This window comes from Barbus barbus (assembly GCF_936440315.1).
Source record: "Barbus barbus genome assembly, chromosome: 14".
NCBI classification, from domain to species: domain Eukaryota; kingdom Metazoa; phylum Chordata; class Actinopteri; order Cypriniformes; family Cyprinidae; genus Barbus; species Barbus barbus.
The window spans coordinates 24,171,007-24,190,120 of NC_136742.1; the positions used below are offsets into that span (position 1 = coordinate 24,171,007).

At 41.5% G+C, this 19,114-nt stretch overlaps 1 protein-coding gene across 2 annotated transcripts in view; it reads right to left on the reverse strand.

Annotated features, from left to right (window-relative positions):
• Nucleotides 1-19,114, reverse strand: part of LOC306880002 (transcription factor HIVEP2-like) — a 78,340-nt gene that overhangs the window by 5,704 nt on the left and 53,522 nt on the right. For both annotated transcript variants that reach the window (XM_079433260.1, XM_079433261.1), the window contains 2 exons: nt 12,602-12,754; nt 225-5,348 (listed from right to left, as the gene is read on the reverse strand). In XM_079433260.1, coding sequence (XP_079289386.1) covers nt 225-5,090 — 4,866 coding nt within the window. In that variant the 5' untranslated portion in view covers nt 5,091-5,348; nt 12,602-12,754. The remainder of the gene's footprint in view (nt 1-224; nt 5,349-12,601; nt 12,755-19,114) is intronic.

The following is a 19,114-nucleotide window of genomic DNA, read 5'->3' on the forward strand; positions in this document are numbered from 1 at the left end:
GCTAACAAATTTTCAAGTGGTAAATTTAACCAGAATTTTTTAAACAATGTGTATCTCTATTATCTGTCTATATAAATTACTATTAAAAAATCTACAATGTTCTGAAATGAATATTTATTCACAAAAACCAAAGGAATTAAATTTATATTATGTGTATATGTTTTTCTTTTCAATGAAATCTCTTTTTTTAATTTGTGTGTATTTTTAGGAGGAGTCAGGACTACCTGCTCAAACTTCTGTTTCCACCGGAGGGACGAAACAAGTTTTCCAGAGCCATGTTGATACATAGCAGCCATTGTATACATTTCTGTGTTCTTCCTCTGTTTTGACCGAAGAAGTGCCAAGGTGGCCTTGGTGCTGAGGTTGAGTGGGTTTGGGTTGTAAGAGCTGACGCACCAAGAACCATACACAGAGGTTAGGGGAGTCGTGTGTGCGTAATTTGGCTTGGTATAATTTAGGAAGCACCAGCTGACACTGGTTGGTGTGCGAAGACTTGGGAATTGAAAAAACTGATGGACATCTGACAGGTCAGTGAGCAGGAGAGTGCTACCAACAACTCCACCACCCTGATTGGCAGCTAGCTGCACCAGCATGTTTACTGGGAACTTGTTACCCATGTTCTGCTTAGATTCTTCTTGAGTATCACTTGAGGAGATTACTGATTGTGGGCTTGTGCTTGCCTCTGGGGTAGACTCATCTACATCAAGCTCTTCTGGGGAGTCTGCTCTGCTAGCCACGTTTGTAATAATTTGCAATGGTGGAATGAAGTTGTCTTTTGGTGGCACATCAGGTAAACGAGGTGCAGATGGGTACCCAAGGAATTTAGATGACAAGAAATCAGTGGGTGGAGATGAGGACATCCTCTCTTGTTCATCTATGGAGTCATCTCTGTTTGAAAATTCAGGTTTGGGGGACTTATCTTTCGGTGCACTGGAATTGCTTAGCTCAACTGCACTAAGCTCTTTTACTATCTGGCCATACATCTTTTCTTCCTTGACCCGTTTCTGTTGTTTGGTTTCAATAAAAAGCTCAAGACTGCTGGCTGGTGACAACATTCTCTTACTCCCCCCAATACTAGAGGAAGCATCTGTAGTAGAGATAGTTCCTGATGTCAAAGACAAAGGAATTCCTGTATTAAGGCTCCCAGGTAAATATTCAGGTACTTTCCATATTGGAATATTTAAGGACCCCTCTGAATGTCCTAATATTTTGGATAAATTGATGCCTACTTGGTGCTTTGCAGTGCCTGTTAGTGAATCAGTCGACACATTGTCTGTGCATAAAACTCTGATAGAAGTTGTGCTCTGAGAATTAGTGACAAAGATTTGTGAAACACTTGTATACATAACACTACCATAAGATGGCACATTTGTCTGGATTCTGACTGGTACCAGCATTCCTGGGTGTGATGGTTGTGAACCTACATTTTGAGTAGCAAAGATAGGCTGAACTTGTTGTATGAAGCTTGTAGTCAGCACTTTAGATGACAAGACTCCAAGTTGCTGTGGGGAGGCTCTTGAAGGATATGGATAGTTGTGACTTGCCCCATTGGTTTTTGAGTCTATTTGCACCTGAATTTGATGAGGAGGTTGGTATGATTTCTGTAGCATGGGCTGTAGATTTGGCTGTTTGATATGTAGTTTCTGTAATTGTTGTGCCTGGAATGCCAGGTGCTGCTTGTTTCTTTGTGTTGGTTCAGGATGCCAGAGCATTGGTTGAAATGGCAGGAAAGGTGAGGATGGCAGGTTGCTCTGAAGTGAAGAGTGCTGAATTAAATCCTGGGTCATGTGCTCATGCAATGAATGCTCACTATCTGATGAAAGTTGTGCAGGCAAACGGGGAGCATTGTGGAAATGATCCTCAGATAGACTGTCCTCACTGATGCTTTGCTGCAGCAAGTGATGTGATCCAAGAACTGACTGTGTACCTCTTCTGGGTCTTGCCAAGTCACTAGTTACACAATAGGATGTACCAGTTAAAGCTGTTTGAGAAACATGGTCAGAATGCTCTTGTTTGATATTTAACTCTAAGATTGGCTCTTGAACCACTACTTCAGGATAGACACTAAGAGATGCCTGTCTAACAAGGTAACCTCGTCTACGCTCCTTCATAGCTGAAGCACTTGCATAAACTTCTCCTTGTCTTGAACCGGTTGAAAGACTTCCATAATCAAACGACTTACTACGTATGTCAGGTATTTCAGTGGGTAGCGCACAGGGGGCCTGCTCTGATGATGAGCGTCGCATCTCTCTTTGATGATGGCCTGGTATAGACAGAGAATGGCCACTGCCTGGAACAGTTAAGAACTCTGACTGTTTAGCAAAGTCATCTTGTTTAGTTGGGGATACAGATTTGATGCTTTCCTCTCTGTCAAATGACATTGAAAAACTTGAGCTATGTGATAAGTTACTTTCTTGACTAGGGCTTCTTGAAAGGCTAGTACAAGTAGACTCAAAGCTCGACTCCCCAGAAGAGTGCTCCATATCTGCAAGACGCAGCCGTTTCTTCTTTGGGGGCAGCTTCTCTGCAGGAAGCTGGGACAATGTTTCACTCCTTTGTGGCCACTGAAATTCCTCAACATGTTTCTCTGGTTCTTTCACTGGTACTTCAGGTTCTTTTTCTGGTTTGTCAGGCTCTTCTGTAACTCGTATTTCAGGCACTTGAATGTTGGGTTGTCGTACAAGTTTGTGGGGCATATGATACAGTGGGTTAGAAGAGAAAGATCCATGTTCATTGTCACCCTGCTGCTGATGTTCCATGCTTTCTGATCTATGATGAGAATCAGGGCTCTGCACATCATCAATGTTTTCTGAGTCTGATTGCTCATAAAGGTGTCCAGCATGCTTATCTGGCTGATAAAATAGATGTTCAATTGATTCAGTCTTCTCAAATGAGTTTGGCCTGCTCAGTGAATTGGTATGTTGAATGACAGATATTACATTACCAGCAGTCTTCGTGTCTGAATCTTGAACAAGTACAATGTCCTCTGGAGTCATACATGAGCCTCTGTCAAAACTGTCTGATGGGCTGTGTGCTCTAAACATGGAACCCTTACTAGAAGGAGCAGCCTTGGCAGAATCTTGACTTCCTTGTCTTATGTCATAATCCCCTGTCATTTCAGTAGAGCCGCTTCGACTGCTATCATCTTGTCCAAGGCAATCTTCTTCTTCACCCACACTCTTTTTCATGCGTCTTTTTCTTGTGGTAAACTCTGTAATTCCCACCTTTGTACCATATGAAGCGTATGCTGTGCGTACTTCTGGGCAAGCCATCTCTGACCCAGAGCCTTTCAATTCTGGCATCAAAGGCCCCCTCTCTCCCATTTTCAAACTTGAGTTCAGACCTGTGTTTTTCCCGTAGTTCTCTGATTCTCCATGACCTTCTTGGGCCGAGTGTTCAAAGGCAGCCTGCCTCCTTAACCGTTTTAGACCCGCAGCTCCTCCATAAATGGCACCATCTTGGGTCATCATCTCATCAAAGGAGTGACTCCCTCTTAGACTTGGTGGGACATTGAGGTTGGTTGGAGAAGGTGTTGGCATTGAGTTGCTTCTAATAAGTGGCCCTGAATCAGAGGGTGCTTCCAGAAGACCTGTGCTAGGGCAAGAGCCAGCATGATAATGCTTTGGGTCACATCCAGCAATTAATTGTGATTCTGCACAATCACTTTGATAAAATACATGACCCTCTGATATCTTTCCCATGGCCAACTCCTGCATGGCACTAGACTTGTTGACATTAGTGTCTTGACTAGCAAAAGCTACCATCCCAACTGTGACTGATTGTCTAGATCTGGAGTTGGTTCTGTGGTACCACGTTCTTCCAAACATTATCTCTTCATATGTCTTTGCATTGGTGTTGGGTGGACTGATTTGCTGTTCGGCACTCTCTGAGCGGGAAAAGTAACCAGAATCAGTGCTACCTTTGCTGTGGGGGCTCAAGAGATTTTGAGACTGCTCTGAATCCTGGTCCTTTTTCTCGGTGAGTCTTAAGGCAAGTCTCTGTTTGACTGTGTGAGACTCATCTCCTCGGCCCATCTGTCCACCAATAACTGAACCTTTAATGTCTGTAAACTGGGGACACTCTGTGACAGGTGATGGTACCCCTTGTTTTGGAACAATTAAGATAGGCACTTTCATAGATGCCACAGATATTTCCTCTGCTGGATCTGCATATGCTGGTCCCCTTTCCATTGGGCTCTTGTCAGACTCAAATGATATCTGTGGGCTGCGTTTTTCTGGGAACATTGCACCTTCTGCAGTTTCTTCATCAGTGTCAGTGCTTTGTTCACCATCAGAGTGTGCCTCTGCTTCCCCAACTGAAGATGCTTGATCACAGTCTGTTCGAGTTGCTAACTCGGAGAATGGAACAAGACCTGCTTTGATAGCATGAGCATGAGATTTTCTATGTTTATACAAATTGCTCTTGGTTTTGAATGAGAAACCACATGGAACACAGGGATAAGGACGCTCCCCTGTGTGGGACCGTATGTGTTTTTTAAGCACACTGGGTTTAGCACATGCCCTGCCGCAGTAGTGACATATGTACTTTCCTGGCTTCTTGGGTTTTTGTTCCTTCTTATGACTTTCATCTGGCTGCTCGGGTCCAGATTGGGAAAACTGGCCAAAACCAGCTGTAGACTTCTGACGGGGAAATACTCCATGAGAGCGGGAGTGCACAGGAAACATATCATCTGGTGGCAGAGATTGCATTTGACCAGAGAAAGACCAGGCATGGGCCTCTAATGCAGGTTGTGGCTTTGTACCACCAAGGAAAGGCTCCTGCGGGTATGAATGTGGCAACTGGTAGGAGTAAGGCCGAGGGAAGGCCTGTTGAAACTGGCTATCTTGTGATGAGTGTGTCACTGCAGATGACATCAGCTTTCCAGAGCTAAACTTTTGAGTGGAACTAGCAAGGCTTGTCCCACTTGTAAGACTTTGTTCACGATGCATGTGTCTTATAACATCTGGATCTCCGAAGGTACTTCTTTTCGTTCCAGCAGAGGGCTCAGAGACCCATTTTCTTTGTAAGGGGTTCTTTTCCCGTTGCTCCTTGGTGCATTTTTGGCCAATAGCAGGTTCATGTGTCTCCATTTTTCTTAGTACTTCAATGGGGTTTCTTAAGATGTTTGCTAGATTTCATTCATGCAAGCTGTCATGCCAGGTGAGTTAAGTGACTCCTAAATAAAAGGTCCTTCCACTTCCATAGTTCAAGTGTTGCTCCACTTTAAAATGTAAATGATGTCCCTCTTTGACAATCAGGCCATTATCTTTCCATCACTCATTTCAACAGTCCATTTTTGTTTCATCCAGGCTTGTTCCTCTTCTGTTTAATGTCCTCTGTTTCAGTATCTATAAGAAAGAATAAATAAAATAACGTTTAAACATTGTTTTTAGACAAGGATTATTGTTCTACATGTATTAAAGAAAATGCTACATATGTAACATAACTTCCTTAAGATTTTAAAAGCTGATGCCTAAAAAAAGCTGGCAAAAAATATTCAGCTGTCTAAACAAAACAGTATGACAGTTCATCATGTGACTCTGTTGCTCAATTAAAGCTTACTTTCTTGTTTTATTTCTTTCAGTTTGATATCGAGGCAGCTGCACAGCTGTGTACTTCTCGCCTAGCAAGTGTGTCAAGAGTTTTCAATGAACTGATGCAGAGGAGCTACCACCTCCCTCTGCTCATGAGTCATCATTAACAACCTTGCCCACTCATTTCCTAAAGAGACACAAACATATAAAAATAGCCCAAGGAATGCAAATGACATTCGACGTAGTGTGTGTGGGTGTTTAAAGGGCAAGCTCTAAGCATTTTCTTCCTTAAGAGTTTTGGGTTTTTATATGCTTTTAAAAACCTTAACACTGTGAACGCTTAAAGACAAAGGTGGGAGCAGACCGAAATACAGCCTTAAGGTACAGTATGTACTCAAAGCAATAAATAGAACATGAACGTGTTTGTAAAGGGAAGGTACTGAACAATCTCTCTGTGCAATGTATAGCTTAATCTTAGGCTCGTTCTGATTGCAACAGACAGCACAGCCTGAGTATGAGTGAGGAAAATGTGTGACGCTGGTGTCTGGAAGGCGATGTGAGCACTAAAAATAGCAGGGCAGAAAAAACACTGGTATTTATAGCACTTGAAACATTAACTTTTGGTTCATTTTGTTTTCATAATTCTTCCTTGCCTGACACAGGAAAGTATGTGTTCACAAACCAAGACAAACTATGAGTTGACCTCCCCAGTTGCTGTTGTACTAAAGCAGCAACTTTGTCAGGCAATGTTTCCTATAGCAACATGCATAACAATCTTTCTGCCCAATTCTGTAAATTAGTAAGGCTTTTAGAATGCAATGACACAGAAAGACTTCTATAAAAGGACCACGATGTATTTTTAAGATACCCCTGATACTACTATAACGGACGTAGATTTTTCTTTTGTTGTTTGAATAACGTCATAGACTGCAGCAGGTATTATAGGCAATGTCACTTTAAGACCTACTGCACAGATCCAACATATTGACAATATATTGATCAATTTTCTCCAAAGAACTTTCTCATTCATGCATGTTTCTTTACCACCCTCACGTGTTGATAAATTTAAGTAGTAATTTAAGTAGTAATAACATTTTTAAGAGGCAAATGGATGTGCTTGAGCACGCATGTGTGGGACACACACTGTGAAGAGGATAAGAGCAGTACCTCCATTCACAGCAAATCCATCAGAATTCGTAATAGAATGACTAAGTCGTATTGCATAAACCAAAAGAGGTTCCAAGAATCTTATATGACATGAAGTCCCTGTGATCTCAGCCACTTTTACAGAGTGAATCTACAGTATGTACTGTTCTACACACATAGCTTGAGACATATTTTTTAACCACCCCATGCTAGCTAGATTGGTTATGAAACTTGTTTATGCTCAAAGGTTATTGTGGTCCTTGTATGGCTGAGATCAGTATGTTGCTGTCTGTTGTCCCACTCATCTTCCAACCCCATTTCACCATACAAAGTGTAGGAGGTTCTTAGCCTGGGGCCACAGCAAGGCCTCCATGCTGGATGCACAATACCGGTATAATAAAGAACATAAAAACTTTTATGAGGACGCTTGCTCATGAATAAAAATACACCACTTAATCTAACGCAAGGATTATGCATTTTACAGTTCTGCTGTCAGATTCCAGTGAGAGGATTAACAGCAGTCTTCTGTTTGTCAATGAATGCTGCACGGTGCAGCAGTCCTAAAAGGATTTGGAGAAGCATTATGTCACATTCTAAGCCAGCTGGATATCCTTTTCACTTGAAGGGAGACTCCCTGTCTTTTTAAAGTGCTATCACATTTAAAGCCATTATGCAGTGGAAATGGCTAATCTCCCCGAAGTTCACCGCAGGACACTGCAAGACCGCAAACAAATATATAAATGAACAACTAAATAAAGAATAAAATATAAGCAGACCTGGAAAAGTTTTTTTTTTTGCCAAAGTATGTTCATGAAATATTCTTTAACACTGTGATTATCAGCTGCCTGGCTGTTTAACTCCTGCCAAAGTTACAGGGTTATAGCAATAAACAACTAGTGTAATTCAGTCAAGCTTGTCCATTTACCGCTCCCCCCTTTTTAAAGGGATGGTTTTGCAGTCCAAAGCCACTTATGGTGTGATCGGTTGATTCAAGCACAAAGATCTGGAACTTCAGTAATGTAAATGACTCAATGAAATAATTAGGTGATGTGTATGTGACTGCAGTTTGCATACTTAAGCTAATGGACTCTTTGGAGGCAGACAGTGTTACTAGATCATGTAGCTCACTGAGGTGCACCTGGGCACACTGGGCGGCATGTTCCAGAGATTGGGTTCCACCTTTTGTCTACTCCCTCGTGACATCACAGCCATGATGCTGGGGAGGTACACAAGCCAGATCTCATTTCCCTGAGTCCAAGTGGCACAATTTTTTTGTCCCTTGTAGGACAGACACTGAATAATTCAACAGGCTGCTAATTGTTTCAATTCAGTGGTTATAGAGGTTATAGTGACAAATTCCTTCCGCTAAAACAATCGTGGTCAATCTCACAAACTTTATTTTGCACCTTATTTGTATTTACTGTGCCGTCATGCACCTAAATTTTGCTTACACCTTGCTTGGTTGTCTCAAGAGGAACTTTACTGCCATAGGGGAATTTGGGAAAGTGTGCACAAATACCACTACTCTTGCAGAGGAGAGGTTGCTGAGTTGATTTTCCACTACCCTTGTTCCAGCTATCCCAACTCATTAGTGATGGAAGCAAATTTTACTACTCCAACTGGCTTTATCATCTGGCACAGAGCAGATGAGAACAAGTCTGAAAATAGATTGAAGTAAGGATACCACAATAAAGTCTTCTGATTTAAAGGAACTGGCACACATATATTCAAAGCAATTATTCAAGCAACCACAACAGTATGCGGGAAGGATCTCAATAGCTGTTCTTTTATAGAACTTACTATAACTACCTGAAAGGAAATTTCTGAGACAATCCTGAGTTATGGCCCACTAATGCTATCCTCATATTACCTTTTCCTTCACTCGCTCAGGACTTTTGTCTTTGCAGTTTATCTCAGCTCCCTGCAAGATTCACCTTTTGCTCATCCAGCAACTTTTACGGTGTGATTTTGGTCTGTGTTAGCAGGACTGGAGGATGTATCACCTAAAATATGTGTGAGTCAGCCCCCTGGAGTGTCATACTGACTCCTCATTAAGAATCCAAAGTTGAATCTTGGGCAGACGACTCATCCAGCAAAACATGCAGCCGGGTGAGAGGCCAGTGCAGAGACACAGGCTTGCTAAAATCATGTCCAGATGGTCAGTGGAGGGGAGTTCTACACTTCGGCAATATCGCAATCACATTCCAAGGACACCGGACTTCCATAACGCACTGTTCGACAATAGTTACAATGCCTTCAAAGCCTTCTGAAATGAGGAAATGGGAGGATCGATAGGAGTTCATGAAAAGACAGCCATACTTGCAGTTCAGACAGATACACCAGGCTTTCAAAACTAGATAGAGGAGAGGAAAAAGCCATTAAAAGGGGAAGTATTTTTAACACTCTGTACAGGAGAGCCTAAGCATTTACAGTATGTGCGCACTGGAGAGAGAAAGCATGCGTGGGAAGCATCTACAGCCATCTCGAGACGGGGTGAGGAGAGTGGGTGACTGTTCCTGTGTGGGAGGAGAAGGCATGAATACCATGCAGGGTTATGATGTTGATGAATTGCGTTATGAAAGGGGCTTCAGTTACACAACCCAGCCCATCCAATTCTCTGCCTGTGTGGGCCGAGAGGGATGGCAGAGCTGCTGTGATCCGCGCGCAGCCGGAAACGAGGTGCATACAACCCTTCAAGACATTTGGTCGAATGCGTAATTATCTAGCAGCTGTGATGCCAGCGACTCAGTGAGAGCGAGAGAGTGAATGTACCGGAAAAATTAAGCATCAACAGACTCACATTCATGAAAATGATGGGCAATTCTTTCATAAGGACAATATCACGGCATAAAGAAGAGGGAGAAAACGCTCGCTCGCTCTGATTAGTTTTGAGATACGGCAGCGGAAAGGACACATTATCCATTAGCTTGTCATTATAATCATATCAATGGTGATTATTTAAATAACATCATCTGTCCAGAGGGCTGCTCTCTCAACAAATTGCTATGCGCTAAAATTTGACTGGGCCTTGACATCAGCCATTAAATAAGAGATTAACACTGCCTCAGTATGGGGAATGTTTTGATTTATCTTGACGAACAGTAACGGCAGTTAAGAAAGTGCCCAGTTATTATGTCTACCGTTTAGGTCTTAATATTGAAAAAGCTACTTATATCTGCTTCTACAAACTACCAACCATTTGCAGGGGTCTGATGGGAAGCCCTGAGTAAACCTATTACAGTCAAGCAGCGGTTTTCTCTTCTTTCTCATTGTCACAGAAAAGGTCTACATTGGGACAGTACCACGAATGGAGTGCTGCTGTGGGTGTCGGGTCAAAAAGCAGTGCCTACTGATAGAAAACACAACAGCTATTAAGGAGAGAATAAATCCCTTTCAACATGAGGTCATGTCTAATTTAACTGCCACTCTGAAAGCCATCCCCCCAGCACGAGATACTGTTACCAATCAAATAAGTGACTGGACCGGCCACTACAGAAAAGGGGGGCCTGGAGGGAAAAATGTACCCCGGTCTGGGATAGAGATCTGGCCCGGGACTCTGAGGCACACCAGCAGTCCAATATGAGGCAGAGCAACGTAATTACAGGATAGCTCAATAATTGAAAACGGCAGAGATGAAAACATTCTCTGCGAGTAACCCGCTCCCAAAACAACAGCTGCATAGTTGTGGACTGGTTCAATGCAGAAAAACGTCATGGAAGTAAATAGGGAAAAGATCATCAGCACCATGTATGATTAGATGGATTTATAATGCATTCCTGGAGGCGGTGTTTAAAAACATGCCCGCCTTGCGGACTGTGGGAGGGAACGTGCGATTTGACACTCCATTGCTTAGATTGCTTAGTGAAGCGCCAACAATCCTAAGGGTTTTTCAGACTCAACAGCTGTATCTGTTTTAATGTACATGTTTCCATTTAGCCTTGGCTTAAACACAGAACACTGCCCAATGGAAGGAAAGACAGGAATAAAAAAAGTGAAAAACAGGGTTTCATGTTGGTCTTAATTGTCTATGGAAAGACTGTCATATTTTCCACCGGGTAAGCTTGAAACCATTACAAGCTAGCCTTCATTAAATTTTCCACAACATTTTGCAGAAATGTCAGGAAGCAGCTGTGGAGGCACTGATTAATTGTCTTTCTTACTGGTTCCCCACTTACAACATTATGCCTTATTGAAATTATATCCTTGCTTTTTTCACTTCCTCTCACCAACATTAGAACCTCATGAGGTTGACTGAACCATGTATAAACGTAAAACCTGTGGTCAGTTTTTGACAGGAGTTAGTCATTTCCCCTTGGGTTCTGTGATTTCAAAGGAGGTCTTAGCTTGGCTCTACCATAAAAGGGGTTTGGACACAGCTTGGATCTTGTAGACTAACACATGTCAACCCTTCAGCCACATTAAGGTCTCTCCACAGCTTACTGGATGCAAGTGCATCAAAAAAAGTTGTTGCACAGGACTAGCCAAAGCAAGTGGAACAGTATACCTCAGAAAGATTTCCATTGCCAAAATTCTATAAAGAGAAGACGCAAAACAAGAGGGAAAGCATCTGGAGGTTGTGATCCCAAGTGGAAGAGTTGAAACATCTGCCACAAGTCTGCCCTGGCCTCCTAGAGTAGAACAAATAAATGGCTCTAGTCACTGTCCGAGGTTAAAAGCTTAAACACTGGTGGGCGAGCATGCACAAGTGGGACATTTGGCTGCCACTACTCTGAGCACCATTGAAAATAAACCCTGTCACTGTTCATAGCTCAAGCTTTAAAGCACAGGCATTTGTGGTATCCACAAACATATCCTAGGACTATCTTTGCTCTGCTGTAGGGGCCTAAAGGCTGCAATACACTACATGACTTTTGCCCAAATTTTTGGCCCTATTTGGACCTATTAAATTCTGGACGCTTTAGCTGTTGGAAGTTAAAGTCAGTCTGCTGTTTTTGGGCAGTCGAAGTTGAAAGATTTTGCAGAAAATTGTGTCATGTATGATTTTTGTGCTTCAGTCTATGATTCCATCCGGTCGGAGGATTTCAATCACGTTTGGCATTTTGAGTCAATTTTAGAACACATATTGCTTTCATTTGTCGTGCATCTCCTAGCAATGAGATGCATGTCTCTGTGGGAGTTCATGTTCGGAATGACTTGAAAGTCTGGTAGTGTGTGATCCTCAGATGTTTAGTGTACAGTGCCGTTTTTCTCTGTAAAACGGTGCCTGTTGTTTTAAAACAATTGAGGCAGTCGTGGCCTAATGGTTAGAGAGTCGGACTTGTAACCCGAAGGTTGCGGGTTCGAGTCTCAGGTCCGGCAGGGATTGTAGGTGGGGGAGTGAATGTCCAGCACTCTCTCCACGGCTCCTCAATACCACGACTGAGGTGAGACCCTTGAGCAAGGCACCGAACCCCCAACTGCTCCCCGGGCTGCCCACTACATTGACTGCCCACTGCTCCGGGTGTGTGTTCATGGTGTGTGTGTGTGTGTGTTTGTTCACTTCTCACTGTTGTGTGTCTGCACTTGGATGGGACGCCATACGTCACGTCCTTTCTTTTCCTTAAAATCTGAAGTGTATTCCAGCCTTACATGTAGGGGACTAAAAACTAGAATCAATACCAAAATATACTTTGTGATCTTTGAACTTACTAAAGGCACTCTTAAATATTGATTCATCTATATGATTCCACTCCCATGCTAATCAAAAGTTTTATTGGCTGTGGTAAATGAGATATAATAAGCGATGCACTTTTATCTTCCTACTGCATCTGTGAGGCATGTAACCTCAGCACACGGTCCCGCCAGATGCACAGCTCGAGGAACATGTGTCTTTTGCACTTTTTCCATATTAAACACATGGGTCCTTCATGGCCTCCCAGATAATGTTTTAGCTCTTGTGTGGTGTGACATTGTGAACTCACCCAAAGGTTCTCTGTAAGTCTGAGATCTGCTTGTTTCTCAGGGTAAAGGCCTCACGCTGCTTCCTCTATGGTAGTCAGGTTAGGCAGGCGAAGGCTGGGCAGTGGGGTGACAAGTAAGGTCCCCTGGCCAGGGTGCTGAGATTATGCAGACCACTGTAGAGACAATGAAAGGAAACAAGTTTAAATGATAATGTGAGACTAAATAGAGTCTATCAGACTAGCTTCATATTGAATAAATAAACTGGAACTGAGCATCTGCTAGAATTTCCACTCCCTTTGGAGCAATCGTGCTCTATTAATATGAATCCTCTGATGTGTTTATGCACAAACCATATTGCAATGAAGTGTCTGTCTTTGAGATAATATACACAATGTTATGAGACATGCCGGTACAGATTCAAACTGAGTAAACATCAACCTTTCCTTCATTTGACATCTGCATGATGGTATTGTGCATCTTACACATCTTTCTTGGACTTTTGCCAATTCATAAATTACAAAAACCGCATACACCATAATCAAACACTGGGCATAATTATAGTGATTGGTAATCTGCCAGAACGAGGTTGTCTTATCATAAACAGAATAGTGTCTGACACAATGTGTTGCCTTTAACAACAAATGGCAAAAAAAAGGCCTTCAAGACATTAAAATAGCAAAGAACCCAGACGATGACCACAGGGCTCCATTGTTTGTGCCTGGACGAGACTGAACCTTGGCCAGCAGTCTGTGATGGAGAAAGAAAAAAATGCTGTAATATTGCTATAAAAAAGGCATTTATTATACCACGGAACATGACTACAAAACTATGTATTCCGTTATCTTAAAATGAGTAAAATAAGCATGCACTGCTCATCTATCCATTTATACTGTGATGAGAAAAAGTTACCAGAAGAAGTCTCTCAGACAAAGACCACAACCTTAAGGTCTTAGTTCTTAGTTAAACAATTTGCTTGGCCTTTGTAGTGCTATTCAGGCCTGCTCTCCAAAAGTCCATCTAGAGAAGCATGCTTCACAGTGTTTTCATGCTCCCTGCATTGGAGTGATTGCAGCCAAGCTGTGCTCTTCAGCCTCGCAATCTAAAATGTGCCCCAGGGCTGGAGATATTACAAACACCATTATGCTGCTCTGCTGCACTAAGACAAGCTCAGCTAACCCAGAAAAACAAGACATTTCTGTGAGGTTGCATCACAATCTGCAGTGGAGCTCACCCAGGGTAAACACAGGCAACACTTCCTCTCACCCGCAACAACAACAAAAAAAAAAATCTTTCACCAGAGCTCACATATATCGCGCTGCACACCAAATCAAGACATCAGACTTTCGAAACGTTTTAACAATGCCATTATAAGGAAGGTTTGTTATGTCTTTATAATAAAACAAATGATCAACTAGGGCTGGGCGATATGGCCTAAGAAAAAAGATTTTTTTACAAAAAATCCGATTTATGATTTAAATCGATTTTTTCCCCCCTACTTAAAATCAATCTGCCGATGACAAAGAAGTTGTTCAAAACAAGTTTTAACTTCATTTTGTTTTGATTTTCCCTTCTGGGATCTTGTCAAAAAGACAAGATGGCAGGTCCTGCCATAGTAAAAAGTGAATATGTAACTTAACATAACGCAACTTAACTTAACATAAAATTATGTGACCCTTTTTGATAAATTTTCTTTAAACACAAGTTTTAACTTGCTATTCAGTAGATAGGAGGTAGTTCTGATAAAGTGCAAACAAAACATTCAACAGCATTAAATATCAGTGACTGCTTTGGCGGGATGATGACAAATGGTTTGCAGATCCTCAGGACCACTGACAAACATTTGATCTTGTAAAATGTGTGGTAAGTACTGCTCCATAGTATAAACAGTACATGCGATCGCGAATCTCGAAAGTGAAACTAAAAAACGATCGTGCATTCAAAAGCAGTTTCAATGCCAGGCGTAATCCCCGATGCCCGCAATTTTAAATACAATCAGGGCTCTACGCTTACTTTTCTTTTTAGGAGCGTGTAAAATCAATAATCAAAAATTCTGATCAAAAATTAACCTTCCCATTACGACGTGATATTTGACTCAAAGTGAATTACAGGGAATTTAGTTTTTACCTTTGTAATGGCATTTTTCTAACTTTATTAAAAGTATGTTATCTTTTATATCAAATAAAAAAATATAATCTTTTTATCATTTCTAATTAAAACAACAGAATAAAAACAAGTAGAATAAGATACCAATCAAATTAAATCAGTATTTGTACTACAGAGGTGGCACAGAAGAACACACAAGTGGCTTGTAGGTGTATTTTCAGATGTTTAATGAGGCTCAGAGGTTGCATAAGTGCAATTAAATTCATAAATTCATGTTGAGGTTAATGTTTTAAATATACAATTTTGAATGTAGAAATATTAAGGCCCGGTTTCACAGACAGGGCTTAGACTAAACCAGGATTAGGCCATAGTTCAACTAGGAGATTTAAGTACTTTTTATTAACATGCCTTAGAAAAAAAACATTACTGGTGTGCATCTTGAGACAAAACAAAGGCACTGATATGTTTTAAGATCAATCAGTGCAAGTTTATTTCAGTTGAAACAACTCAGAATTACATTTTAGTCTGGGACTAATCTTAAGCCTTGTCTGTGAAACCGGGGGTAAATTATTTAAATAACAGAAAATATACTTAAAAATTAAACTAAAACTACCGGTAGGTATGCCACTGATTTTATCACTGAATCATTAATTTAATTGATTCGTTCAAACAGCTGATTCATTCAGGAATGAAGTACATGACTGTCTTTATAAATGGGTAATTGAATCATTGACTCGCTAGATTCGTTTAAAAACGCAGTTGATTCATAAACAAAACACCGCTGTGTTTGAATGGAGATGCACAGCGGCTTGGCTGGGACTTCGTTTGAAACTATTTTCGTTGATGAAATAGAGCAAAATAAGGCAATAGTGTTGTTGTCAGACAATATAAGTCATTTAATATTAACTTCTTGTTTAATGAACTGTTGTATTAAATCAATATCACATTTGAAAACTCCCTTAATAATCATTAAAAGCTGTCCCTCATCTTAGTTCATTGCGATCTCACACAACTCCATTATAAATCAGCAAAGCTCCTTACACTGTGTAAATAAGAGATTCAATGTGCACTGTCTACACTTCTTTGGTTATGTGATTCATTACTCAACGCTGCAAAAATACGCAAGTACATTAGATACCTTTAAAGCTCCCTCAGCACAAACACAAATATGCTGATCGGGTCAGTCCACTGGTGCTCCTAAATATTTTTTCATAGTCGCACGCAGTACTTTTCAATCGCAAATGTGATCATGAGCGCAGGGATGCTCAGGACGCACATGCGCACTGAAGTTATTTAACAGTAATCAGTTTTTCCACGTTCATGGCCGTTGTTCCACAGTTGAAAAGAGACGGACATCAAAATAGCTGAGACTGCAACAACAGACGCTCACATTGACAAGCGCTTGTGAGCGAGAGGGTATGAGACAGCTCAGCTTTGGTTTAAAAAAGTTAAAAAATATTTGTTATCAGTCATGACTTAACTGGGAAAAATAGAGCAGACACTGAACATGGTTGAAGCTTTCTAGAGCGCGTGCAACTTCAAATGGAGTATACTTTGAAAGGCTGCGTGTTCGAGTACAAAAACGAAGTAAAGTTAGGCCTTTAACATCATGAGGTCTATCAGCCATCGGCGATGGACGATGGCATCGTCTATCGGCCAAGCCATATATGGCAAACGCGCAGGGGAGGGCTGAGCTCATTCGGAACAACTGGAGCTCAGAGAGGAGCGTCGGTGGATGTTAAAAAGAAAACAAATCGACGTAAACTACACATTCGAGTTAATCGATAAAATCGATTTATCGTCCAGCCCTATTATCAACCGTATCACTTGAAGGGAAGTATATTTTGGTTGCTGAAATGACTTTGGTGTCTTTAAATAAATGGTTTCTGCCAATGGTTTCTATGTTCTATGTAGGCTTATGATGCTTTTGAGAAAGAAGTTCAGCTACAGTATTTAGACTACTTGCTCAAAACCCTTTACCAAGGAGCTCACCCACAACCAAGGATCTCACCCACAACAGGTCATCAAGAACTCACTAGAGAAACTATTCTTACCACTGAGATGTGCTGGAATGGGGACAATGATGAGTGCTTGCTTCATCTTAAAAAAACATCCAAAATAGAGACCCAACACAGAGCTGTTAGCTAAATGAACAGGCGATGAATTGGAGATGTACAGGGTATAAATAACTGCCTGTAATTATATGCCTCCACTTTTTTCCCTGGAAATTATCATTTGAAAGTACTTGAGGACATGTGGCACATTTTGTCAAAGCTCTCATAAACTATGCTCTGTGCCACTCCACAGTGTGTGAATTAAAATGTAAAGAGTGACAAGTGAATGCATATTTACTGTTTCAATGGTCTGAGTAATTTCAGCAAAATTATTTCAGTGGAAAAAGCGCCACATAATGTCATGCCATGAATGCATTTCCAACCCCCTTCCCAACATCCTCAAACCATTTTCTGCCTCTTTGTCTTAAAGTGAATAGGATTACAGAACTGACACAGGAAATATATTATTATGAAGCTGTTTCTACCCTAATCCATTTCCATTTACTTCAGTGAGAGAACACAAACTCCTCATAAAAATGAAATAGAGCAGCCTGATAAACCAGGAGGAAGTCCTAGTAGTTGTTCAGATGGATCTTATGTAATATCCAAACACTTAAACAATTCTTTATTTGAATGTTCCACATCTATTTTTAATGTGTGTTTCATGCTAAGATGTAAAGGCACACTGCCAGATTTGTCTTTTTTTTTTTTTTTTTTTTTTTTGGCACATTTTTAGAGAGATCTGCAGTCACAGAATCTCAGATAACGATTTATACAACCAGTTTATTGGGCACATCCTGCCCAACAACCAAGCAGCTGAGTGCAGCTCAGTGAATTTAGCCTTATTTACACTAACCCGGCTCTAATATTGCACGTGGTCATCGTCCACATCCTTTGAGTAAAATTTGTCAAGGCAACGAGCCTTCCTGTTGCCTCACTTCCACAACATTATTCAGGGTGCTAAAAAATTCATGCAGAGTAATACAGGAAAGTTAGCAAGATCATTTGAGGTGGCATTAAGAAGCTAAATGTATCACGGAGGAGGAAAGGCCCTGGGGCTAGAAGAGCTGTCATCATTCTGACTCGCCGCTCATCGTACCGGCCCCGCAACCATGGGAACCAATGTGCACTCTGTCAGATGCACCTGCCTCACCCTGACACCTCCATTGCGCTCACCACTCTCTTTCATTTCCTCTTCTGCCCGTGTATCATTTTGCATTCTCTTGCATGCCTGATGAACTATAACGCCATCCTCTCCAAACCCGAGCCTCTTTTTACTTGAGGAAGTTGGTTTAATGAAGCCCAGCTGGGGACAAATAATAGGGTGAGGAGGAACTGTCACTACCCAGAATAGATCGACCCAACACCAGTCAAATCCCCATCCGTGGATTGTCATCGATATGAGCGACATTGACCACTATGCGAACAAATCTACACTCGTGACCCTCGCAGCATCACAAGTTCTCATCATCTCGCACTCTCCTCCTCCTCCATAATTAATATCATTCTTTTTAATAAATACTCTTAACACTCACTGCCTTTGTGTCTCTTTAATGGGACTTGTAGCTCCAGGCACCATATAGAGACAATGCAATTACCTTATATTTAATGGGGCGACTTAAAAATTTATGGAAGGAAACTGGAAAGTACTTTTGACAAATGACACAACCAACAAAGGTGACAGCTCCCTCCTTCGGCTTAATCTTAAAAAAGAAGGCAGAAAAAAGGAAAGGATCCCGTTAAACCATCACATGTCTCCCAGTGCAAACAAACAAATCAGTAGGCTCTCTTGTTCTCCTTCAGCCCCAGCTGCACACAATCCCCGACCGAATCCCCCGCTTCCATCTTTCTCTCTGCTTCCTTCCACCCTTTGATTCCCATGTCTCTTCATGACAGGGCGTTTTAATGGAAAGAGCACCTCTGATAGATCAGTGAGGAATTTGGCTAATAGTTGTGGTCATGACATCAGAGTCACGCATTTATTGTTGAGCGGTGAGTGTTCCCCTGACGGCTGGGGTCCAGTGTCATGTTACCCCTCACAAGAGCCGGGAAATCGGGCTAAGTGGATTTCCTGACGGCACAGGCTGACTTGTACTTGAATTAGTTCCAATGACAGGTCAAAATCAAGATCGGAAATAAACGTGGCAAGAATGGTTTTCTGTGCTTTTAACTAATATATCTGATCTTCCCAGCAGGCTGAGAAAGGGTTCACTTCTGGTCAGTGGGTTGGCCATCCAATCATCTTCTGACAGAAGAACTACTTTCACATGTGTCATGGTCTATGTTTGGTCAATCCAGAAGGGACCTTCCCATCTAAACAGTATCTAGAGACCAAAAGGAGAATACAGTAGCAATTAAACAATGTACATATAAAAC